The following is an 11,644-nucleotide window of genomic DNA, read 5'->3' on the forward strand; positions in this document are numbered from 1 at the left end:
GTTTTCTTAGTTTATTTGATCGAGCCTCATCCTCAAATCTTGTGTTTATCCCTTGGGATAGATTCAGGATTTGAGTTAGAGCGCTCTTTCATTTAAACTGTGAAAAATATGAGGTCAGTTTGATTTCATATTTTTCTAAAATTATATATATATATATATACGTAAATTAAAACGTCTTTTCGAAGCGGGCGATGAGATTTCAATTCCGGCTGCCGACAGCTTCTTACGGACGACCCCCAAACAACCTCTTCTTTTTTTGTGCCGACATCGGCTTCAATGGATGGAATTAACGAGCCGATCTCAGGACTAAATCGTTCGGCTTTAGTGAATGGAAAGACAGATAACTCATGCATATTAGGTGATTCATTCGAATGGAGGAGACCCTGCAGCTAGGGCTCGCAGAGAGCTCTCGGTTGTGGCTGCTTATGCTTGCTAGCTTTCTTCATGTGTGTGTACAAGAGGAAAAAATATTACATCAGTACTATGCACGAAGAGTAACGTGCTTAGCCAATGAAATCACGCCACGACACCCTGCGCGATAGAGAAAATAAAAACGGCGCAGTAACACAAGGAATATTCCCCGCGTGTTATTCATGTGTTATTGTGTCCTGAGAATATTCCTGGTGTTATAATAACACAATAACACATGAATAACACACAATAACACCTAAATAACACGGGGAATATTCCCGACAGAAAAAAAAAAGCGACCCACACTCATCACTGTCGCTTTTTTTTTTCTGTCGGGAATATTCCCCGTGTTATTAATGTGTTATTGTGTGTTATTCATGTGTTATTATGTCTTGAGAATATTTTTGGTGTTATAATAACATAATAACACATCAATAACACATGAATAATACACAATAACACAAGAATAACACATAAATAACACAGGAGAGAATATTCCCCGTGTTACTGTGTCGTTTTTTTCCTATCGCGTGGGATGTCGTGGCGTGATTTCATTGACTACGCACGTTACTTCTACGTACGTAATACCACTGATGTAATATTTTTTCAGAGGCGAGCGAGACTAGCAAGACTTACAAGGCTCATGGGACTTGCTATTCTCGCGGGACTTGCGAGCTAAAGCGGCATGAAGTAGAGAGTTGTTCGCTTCATTTAGCGAACAAAGTTGAGCCAAGGAGATGGGAGCATGCTCCTTATTGTAACAACACAATGAGATGTTCCGTGAATTGTTCAAACCAAACAAATGGTTGTTGATTTCTTAGACGGTGAAGTTCGTGTGGGGAGGGAGGTGCCATGGCTCTGATATAATGTAGAATTCTGGAAATAATTTTATCTGTTGCTCACATTGTTACATTGCACTTTTCTACATATATATAATAATAAAAAAATAAAATAAGAATCTCTCCAAATGGTGAAGAATAGAAAAATGGAAATACAAATAAATGATATACAATTAGTGAATTATATTTTAAGAGAAGGAAATAAATTTATTAATCAAGCATGTGGATTGACACTTTCCTACAATTAATTTTTTAATTAGTTTACTTTCGATATAATGAAAATTTAAACTTACCTTCAAATTCAAGACAACACCAACATTGGGTTGCAATCATTCTTACCTTCATGAGATTATGGTTCTCAACCTTTGCCCAAACCTGTAAGCTCTCCCATCTTTGATGTTACTCGAACATTTGCTTGGTGTTGCGCATTGAGACCACACACACACTTACTGTCTTGCTTGCTTGCCTTCACCCAGGTTTGCTCGCACTCAACCCCACACCTCTTTGCTCAATATCGTCCTCGATCTCTCGCATACACCTTGACACATACAATTGTGTTCAAACTTGCTTAGACGATAAATATAGACTACTTGTCTCCTCTCATTTGTTCATCGTTCACCCTCATGGTTTTGCACCGGGGAATCATCCTCTTTGCATCTGGCTCTCTACATGCCACAGAACTCGCTTGTCCCTCTCCTTTTGTCTCCACATTCATTATTTTTAATATACTGTGAACCGACAAAACTATTTGCTCGGTTGAACCAACTTTTGTGAGCTTGCTTTTCTTTTTTTTTTTTTAATAATGGGCATTATAATTTTATTATATGGTTTGCAACATGAAGATTTTTTGAAAGGTCACTAACCTTAGTACTACTCTCACCCAAACATGGTTAATTAAGCATGGTTAATTATGAAATTGAGATCAATGCACTGACACTAGTATGGTCGCACCACTCGGCTCAATCACGTCCTTGATTTATATTAGGCTTCTCGATTTGGCATAAGGGAATTGTCCCCTCCGTCTATAATACCCAATATAATCATAAAATTGGTTACAAATTGTTCCTAAATTATGCCCCCACTTTTTGCGCCCCACTTTATATATTCATATAAATTACGCATGTCCCATTAAAATCTTATTCCCACATTATAGCTAAATCAAATTTGGTAACCTCTCGTATATTAGCTTGGAAGGAGGAGTAGAAGAAATTAGAAGTCAAAAGGAAAAAATGAAGACAAAAACGAAACGGATGAGAAGAGAGATAAATGAATAATGAAGGAAGACTAAGTTTTGAGAATTGATTTGATTAGAAAAAATGTAAGAGTGGAAGTTTTTATGAGAGGAAATTTGTGGAAAATGCATTAGGTTATGATTTCTTGGAACAGAATTGAAATAATAAATAGGATTTTATTACAAATTAGTAAATTTGTTGATTTCATCTGGTTGTATAAAAGATTCAAGTTTGAAGACAGGAGAAATCAGAAAATATGTCCCAAAAAGAAATATGAAAGTATGGTGAGATATTCAATCGCTAAAATAAGAAATTAATCATATATAGGATTTGTTGTTTGATAATGTGCATTGATAATTTATATATTTTATGTCTTTGCCTTTAAAATTTCTTCCATATTGAAGACATTCGATTATGTTAACTTAATTTAATTCTTGTAAATATTTTTCTTTTCATACATAGTTCATAATATTTATACTAAGCATTGGAGAGATGAGAATGCTTAGGTGGATGAGTGGCTTGACACTTAGAGACAAAAAACAAAATCAATATATCTGTGATAACGTTGGTGTAGCTTCACTGACAGACAAAATTAGAGAGAGTCGTCTTAGATGGTTTGTTCACATTAAACGTCGATCATCTGATGATCTTATTAGGTGAGTAGATGTTTTAGATTCCCCCTATGTTAAGAAAGACAGAGGTAGACAAAAAACTTAGACATTTTTTAAAAATGAACTTAATCTATTCGAATTAAAAGAAAATATGACACTCAATATGACACAATGGAGAAAATGGTTTCATGCAGCCGAGTCCGGTTAGTGGGACAAAAGCTTGTTGTTGTTGTTGTTGTGTAGTTCATAATATTATTATAGAATTGCAATATCAAGCATAAATGCTATTATGATATATCACATTATATTTTTGTGCATGTTAATTAAGTTGATTATTTATAGGTGCTTTCATGTTAGAGAATAATTGCATATAAAAATATTATAACAGGTAAAGATGATCAAAATAATATCATATAATCTGTGATACATAGGTAGCTATAGTGATTATCTGTGTACGGAATGTTAAAAATTTTTATTATAAGAGCCTTGGTAAAAAGATAAATGAATTTTTTATTCTTGATATTAAAGCTGGAACTTCTAGTTAGTATTTTGGGGGTTATTTTTAAGCATGATATTAGAGTACAAATATTTATCAGCTGTTATTATGGCCAACTGATTGGGTAACAATCTAATGAAAATATGTCAAATCTTATGGAAATATAATATGACATTTCTAAAATAAAGACTGCTGAACATCAGATGGAAAATAAAAGTGAATTAAATGCATACATAACTTATATAATGTAGCGAATTAAAGATCGATCAGTGGCTGTTTTATTTTTTTTGGAGAACCAGTGTATTTCATTTGCAAATATGTTCTCTTTACCATTTGAAAATTATTGTTTATTTATTCATTATTATTGTTATTGCACATATATTAGTTACTGGTCATCATATTTGCTTTTTTCATGTTTGAATCTTGTCTTAGCATTATTTATCTCATTGAGTGTAGAGTTCATCGAATATTATACTTGTGTTTTCAAGGGAAAGGGGCAAGTTGATTATTAATCAGGTGACTTGTCCATTTGTATATTTTCTTATTGTCAATTTAGGGGGTTTTTATAAAAGACAATGAATGATATTTAACATAGAAAAAGATTTTTCTTTACGTATGATTTCTTATTTGAAGTTTCTTAAAGGCTTTGTATTTTATTAGAGGACCTTTTTATACATGCTTTCATATTTTTGTTTGTAAATGAATATTACAAATTTGAATTATTTTGTGACAATTTAGCTAGACTAATTCTCTGCTCGATCATGATGAGTACAAATTAGGATGAGTGTATGTAAAAATTGAGATGATTGAATCATCCCTTTTTATTACACTTGTGGTTGGCCTACAAAAGTTGATTAGGTTATGACAGAAATTGATATCCAAACAAATGTTTGAATTTCAGTTTACAGTGGAGGCGTAATTGAATTTAGAATCAATGTTGGAATGAGATTAACATCTGAATTTCAGTATTACAGAGGTTTGGGCTGATTCGATTCGGATGGTCCTTTAAAATTGAAAAATGGTTCATGCACAATATGATTATTATATGATAACTTTTATTAAATAAATAAATTATGCTGTTACAAATAAATAAGTTTGAATAAATAATAGAAAAAAATGAATTGTTAGTCATTCAGACCAGTTGCAAAATTAGAACTGTAAGCAGACAATTCAAGTAGAAGTGGAATTTGTATTAGAGCTAACGAAGAGGTTTGACCCAAAGAGTTACATAATATTGTTATTTTGGTCTCCCGGATTGTGGATAAGATGACTTTTCTTAAATAACCCGATACCAGAGTTAACCCAAATAATCAATAGGAAAGTAAATATTATTACTGAAAGTAAATATGGAATTACGAACGACTCACTTGAAAGGAAAAATACAAAAACATGATACTTGAAAATCTGAAATAGCAACATAAACGACAGAACACTCAACTAGGGGTAGATCCAGCGGTGGTGGGTGGTGCGGCGGTGGAAAAGGCGGTTGACAAGCAGAAAACATCAAGGCGGCTGTTTCCCTGGTGCCGGAGAGCAAGCAAACAACAGGGAGTGATGTAGGTGGGCTGCCCAGGGTGATGACAGCAAAGGAGAGGGGCTGGACAACAAAAAAACAGCTAAAAAGGGTGGTCTTAGGTTGTGAATGCAAGAGAGAAGAACTGCGGCAGTGAAGAGAAGTAGTTGCGGTAGTGACAGCAAGTTGGAAGGAGGGAAACAGATGGTCGGGCGGCTTGGACGACAGAAAAAGCCAGAAGCAGCTGTTTTCGGGTGGCATCGATGAGCGGGAATGATGGCAGCAGCGGCGGGGAATGCATGGGATTAAAGGACAGCCAAAGGGGGGTAGTCCCGAGGCTGCGACTGTGAGGAACTGCTTGAAGAGCGGTCGACAGCTTTTTAGGGGCAGCTGCAATAATGGAGGGCTGTCGAAAGTGACAGTGAGGATTTCTTTTTTTGCGCTTACTTTGTGTAGTACATGTTCCATATCCCTTCTCTTGATTTCTTTCCTCTGATTCAGTAAGTTGTGAAAGAAATTTTTGGGTATTAATTTTATTCTTTTGCAGAAGATTTTCCTTGTCTAACTTCTATCATAATTAGTGCATGGATGAGATTATGGACAAAGCACTATCCAGTCATGATAGCTCAAGCACTTGTGAAGACTTTGTTAGTGTCGTGCGATGCTGGCTTTATAAACTTCAGGTGGTGATTTTTAAGTTTTGATCCCTTCTAAAATCCTGTAAGCTCATTTAGATGATCATTGGTATTTGCATTGCACTTAAAGTATATAATCATTTGTTGCATTTGAAGTATGTAAAAGTAATTGTTTCATCTGATACTAGATATGGCGATCTTTTGCTTTATTAGGTAAACCTGTGTTTGCATTTCATGGTTATTACCGACTTCAAGATGGTTGACGCAGTTCTTGCTTGCTTCAGATATTGAGTTTCAAATTAAAAATCATTTTTAAAATATACTAAAAAAGTATGTATACTGTCATGTTGAACTGTTAATATCACAATATTTCAATTGTGTGGTTCTTCTTGGAATAACCTTATGCAGCAAACAAAGTTATCCGTGCATACAGAGCTTACTGCTTTAGTTCAAAAAATCATTTCTTGCAAGCCATTATTTGTTCGGTACTTGAAATTTTTTAATCATTTGCTTCTTTTGTAGTCTCCAATAATAATTCATTTCATGTGTTACTGATTATTCCATCTCCCGTCAGTTTTATTACGTAGCTTATATCTGAATTGCTTTGCAAATCCCGAGTTCTCAAATTGCATTGAGAACACTTTTCTAAAAGTTGAATTGCTGAATATATGAGGCTTATTGTAGTTTTTGTAATATAACTTTATTGAACTAATCAAATGAATGCTAGTTATAAATGTCGCTTGAAAAGGTGGTTTTGTTGATATTTTAACTCTTAAATTTTTTATTTTTCTTACTATTGCATGCATCATACATTACGAACAAGAATATGCTAGCACACAGAATTATTTTTATTCACCTAATTTTCTCACCCAAGTCATCTACTTAACTTTATGCACAAATTTTATTGTTTTCTCTTGTTCATTTAGCATTGATCTCATACGGTTCCTTGCTGAATTTTTCCTTTTCATACAGCTGTCGGACGCACTGCATGGTGCTTTTGGTGAGACTAACCAGAGTGAGCTAGCAGCATTTACCTCCTATGCGTTGGCCATGCCAAATAACTTCTTGGCCCTAGTCGACACTTATGATGTAAGTTAATTCCTAATTTTTCTGATGTTTTCTTTTTTCTGCTATCAGTATATCAGTTCTGTGTAGGATTGAAGAATTCACGCCCTTTTTGTAACGTCCCATTTTTATTACCCGGGGAAGAGGAGTGAAAGAGCCAAAGTGGGAGAGGGAACGAAAAGCTAAGGAAACCAAAGAGAAGAGGAAGCGAGGGAGTCGGAATTCAAAGAGGTGAGTTCTCCTATAATATTGCTACATTCGAGTCAAGAGAAGACAATGCGGTATACCTATAGAGTCAAAAGAAGAAACACCACGGTTTGGCATGGGAGTGGTCGTCGTAGAGCAAGGAGAGACGGGATCTCTCGACAAGTGGCTTGCGTACAAATGGGGAAGAAGGCGCCAGTGTTGGTGTCAAGCAGAGTAGGTGCTGTAGTGTAGAGGAGGCGAGTGAGGGAGTTCCTGCACACTGTTGACCTCATTTTTAGTGAGGTTTTAGTCTCCTACTCTTAAAACCAATAATCTAGCCTTAGGAGTTCCTTGTTGACTATCATAGCAGGCTATTAATGGAGCCCACCTTCCGTAGAACTTCAAACCACTTTTTGACTCATTTTTTGTGAAGAACTCGCATGAGTGGTTCCAAACACTAAACTTCTAGTTGCAAGGGCTAAGGACCAACATGTAGAGGGCCCGAAAATGAGTTCCTATAGGATTAAACAGCCTTAGGTGAACCCTTTGTGACTCGTTTGTGACTCTTTGTGACTCGATTACTCGCGAACGCCGCAATTCACGCACTCGCTACACCACGCACGAATTTGACACATTTTTGGCTCGACCGTCGGCGAACTCGTCCGGATGATCCCGGATGACGAAACGGACCGCACCGATGCTTCCGGAACGTCAACTTTAGCTTGGAATGACACCCGCGATGTTATGGTTTCGCACGCGAGTGACTAGCACAAATATCGATGCATATATTTTTTTTTTAGCGGTGCGCGGGCCCGGGCTCAACCCAGGTCCGACTCAGGTTCGATTCAGGCTGGACATGGGCTAAGCACGGGCTAATTACTTCAGCTCAGAAATTTCAAAATTCAAAATTTAAAATTTAAATTTATCATTTAATTCCCCCGTAAAGCTTTTCCAATTAAGCTGGCTGCCTGAAAGGAAGGTATTCAATTCCCAGCCAAAGCTTTGAAGTAACGGCTCGCTCACATTCGGCCATACTAATTGGCCACGATTCTGATGCATTACTTGCTTAACACAAGGTTTTCACTGGCATACATATATAACGTCTAGTTCTTATGAGTTTACATGTCCCACATTTGGAACTTGAATACTTGCATGTGTGACAAAGGAATTCTTCTGCTGCATATGATACATTGTTTGTGGATGGTTTAATCATAATTTCTTGAGGGTTGGTCTACCTACTGTTTTGGGGGCATTAAACCCATCATTTGGGGGCTGCCCTTGCTCGATACTTTCACTGTTTTTGGAGTCATTTTGGGTGCCGATTTTGGGTTGATTTGTGATTTTTGTATTTGTTATTTTGGAGGAAATTTTGGACTGATTTCTTGACTGATTGCCCATTGTTTAGAACTATTTGAAAATGTCATTGTGGGTTGTACTTCTTGGTTCCGTTTCATGGCTTTTGGGCTGCACTTTGTTAGTCTATTTGGTGGTTTTTGAGCTTTATTTTTTTAGTCTGAATTGTGAAACATTCGGGCCGATCAAAACACTGTTTTAGAACAGATTTAAACACTCTTTTCAGGGGCCGATTTAATTATACTTTTTGAAAGAATTTAATTTTTTTTTGTATGTCGATTCACTTGTTGTTTCGTTCCTTGGCTTTGTTAGTTTTGGAAGTGAGTCGGCCTTCTTTTTTTTTCGTTTGTTTTGTTATTTTTGTTAAATGGTTAAGTCATAAAGATGAGGATTGATGATTTAATTAATTGGAAGATATAAAAAATCTTAAATCACTTTAAGAACAAGTTAAAGTTAAGGCTTCCTAAATTTTAGGAGCACGCCCTAGGTGAGAGTCCATCCATCATAGACTTCCTAGTTTTTAGGAGCACAACCTAGGCGAGAGTCCATCCACCTAATTCTCAACATAAACTTCCTAGTTTTTAGGAGCACAACCTAGGCGAGAGTCCATCCACCTAATCCTCAGCATAGGCTTCCTAGATTTTAGGAGCACACCATAGGTGAGAGTCCATCCACCTAATTTTCATCATAGACTTCCTAGATTTTAGGAGCACACCCTAGGTGAGAGTTAATCCACCTATTTTTCAGTATAGGCTTCCTAGATTTTAGAAGCACATCTTAGTTGAATGTTCATCCACCTAATTTTTGAATAAATAACGAAATTTGACACTTGGTCCTGATTCACAAATTAATTAAGACACTAGACATGAGGACGCACTGTAACGTAGTTCATGCTTCCTTAATTAAATCAACAGTGAAATTCCCTCAATGACTTAACCTACAATGAAACCCAGTGCATCGGAATTTGAGCTTGAATATTACACTCAAATCCTCCTGGCAATTGGGGAAATTTCTTAACGCCACATATGGATCATCGGACTAGGATGAGTCTAGGGTCTAGGTGGCGAGGGCGATGACGACATTGCTTATGTTGTGTGCTTAAACGAGGGATACGAGATTAGATTATTAGAATAGTATCTCCTACCTTAAGGATCTTCAATAAGGGAGAGGGAAAGACCTATGATACTATTCGCCGATTCTTGGTGGGATCGTTGCCTCCGACACTCCTAGGTTGTCAGTAGTTCTAGTACGATTAGAGTGACTAGCCTGTGGACTTACGACTTTACAAAATATTTACAAAAATAAAATAAAAATCCCTTTTGCATATTAAAAAGAACTCTGCATAAAAAAAACTTAATCAACAGCTTTTGCATGAAAATCAAATAATTTTTATATGAAAATTTATAAAAGTTCATGGATAGTCATTTGGATTGAGGTTAAGAACTACCTCCTGTAGATTGTTGAGTTGACAACTCTTACTCAAGGTCGGGAAGCACACAACCCAGTTTTGAGCCCCCACTTTTACCAATGTCTTATACCCAGTCTTGATCTTTCATATGTGGTTGTTTCTTTTGCTCGTGATTTTTATAACTCATTTTCTGACTTCGCGTTGGGTTTTCTCGTCTTGTTTGATTTTCTTGCAAGTTTATTTAAATCTGCTGCAAATCATATTATGTTCGCAACACTAATAATGCAACAGTAGCAGATGCCCATGTACGCTTTTACAGTTTATCTACAACATTTTACTTTATTGCATTTTACCTTTAAAGTACCTTTTATTTACCTGCAATTTGACTACTCTGCATGCAAAATCAAACTTTGACACCAAAACTGGGAAACACAAATCACCAATCTCAAACACTTAAACACTAGAGTCATCGCTACAACAGGAGCTTAGAGCCAACTTTGTGGGCAGCACGACGAGTAATTCAGATTGAGCAGCAAGAGGATCTTCTTCAGCATTATCCCTTTCTAGCATAATAACAACCTATAAGACTTCGAGGTAGCTCGCTTAGCGCGACGTAAATCCTCGCACTCCCTTTTTAGGCTTTTGTGCACTCATGTTGCGCGGCATGAGTCCTAACTCGCCTTAGGTTCCGAGGTTGTCGTACGGTACGACGTAAACCCTCATATCTCTGCGGGCTACTTGCATAATCGGGTATTATGCGAATGTAAGTCCCAAATAATAAAATTGGCAGGATTGAATAATTGGATAACATCATCTCTAAAAATGCAGCCACACAGCAATATAGTTTGGGAGGTCACTGAGGATTCCCCTCAGAATCTGTGACATCCCCTACCTTTTACTTCTTTTGGACTCCTGAAAGGAATGTTCTCACTTGAACCACTCTCACTTATTTTTTCCACCTCCTACATTGAAAACCTGAACCTTGAATTCTTGAAGACTAGAACCACTGATCATTATCGATAGTTTTCTCAAGTGACTCCCGTCACTTAAGATGTAATTACTAAAGGGAACTTGAAACCCAAGTAAAATAAATTCTATTTAATCTTTGTATTATATATGGGAACTTGTCGGTCATACATAAAAGGTTCGCAGACAAAGACCAAACGGATGTCACAAATCTCTTAATTTGCATGATTGGGTCTATCGCCAAGATCTACACTTATCTTTCAGGAGGGTGTAGTATTTGCGGTATCAGACACAATTATGCAAACTATTGGACGAATGAGATCCATTTGGTCTCATTTTTTTGGAAATTAAAACATATTACTTTCAAAACCCAAATTATATATCTATTAAATTAAATTAAATTTCAAAAATTATTTTCATATTCATATTTTCAAATGAACCAAAAAGCTGACCGACACACTCGATCCTGACAAACGAATCGAAGCAGGAGAAAGCGGAAGAGTGGCTTTGCAAGAGAGGGAGAAGGGAGAAGAGCAGGTTCCGCACTTAGCGGCAGAGGTTCCGCACTTAGCGGCAATCGAACCAAGCTGTAGTAGTGCCGAACTGAAAAAGTAAGATTTAGTAAAATTTATTCGATTTATCAATAAAGTTAATATATATATATATATATATATATACATCAAGTATTTAAAAAAAATCCAATTGACTACAAGGCTACAAAGATTTATAACTAATTAAAATATTGATTAAGAAAATAGAATAAAAATTATTAAATTAGATTAAGAAGATGTTTTAATATAAATAATAATTTTTAAATCTTGCTCAAACCTTATTGTCTTATAACTACATGATTATGATTGTTAAAATAACTCTTTGTTCGTGAACAGCTCGTGTTCGGCTCATTAAGCAAACGAGCCGAACACGAACAC

At 36.2% G+C, this 11,644-nt stretch overlaps 1 protein-coding gene across 4 annotated transcripts in view; it reads left to right on the plus strand.

The window, feature by feature from the left end:
- The window catches only part of LOC110022925 (nicotinate phosphoribosyltransferase 2-like), a 100,376-nt gene that overhangs the window by 50,006 nt on the left and 38,726 nt on the right, over nt 1-11,644 (plus strand). For 3 of the 4 annotated variants that reach the window (XR_002293829.1, XM_020722090.1, XM_020722106.1), the window contains exons 7-8: nt 5,684-5,785; nt 6,710-6,826. Coding sequence is in view for 3 of the 4 variants with exons in the window: in XM_020722090.1 (XP_020577749.1) it covers nt 5,684-5,785; nt 6,710-6,826 (219 nt within the window). In the remaining variant the exon portion in view is untranslated. The remainder of the gene's footprint in view (nt 1-5,683; nt 5,786-6,709; nt 6,827-11,644) is intronic. The other variant, XM_020722099.1, reaches the window with a different exon arrangement.

Source organism: Phalaenopsis equestris, unplaced genomic scaffold (assembly GCF_001263595.1).
Source record: "Phalaenopsis equestris unplaced genomic scaffold, ASM126359v1 Scaffold000002, whole genome shotgun sequence".
In the NCBI taxonomy this organism is placed as follows: Eukaryota; Viridiplantae; Streptophyta; class Magnoliopsida; order Asparagales; family Orchidaceae; genus Phalaenopsis; species Phalaenopsis equestris.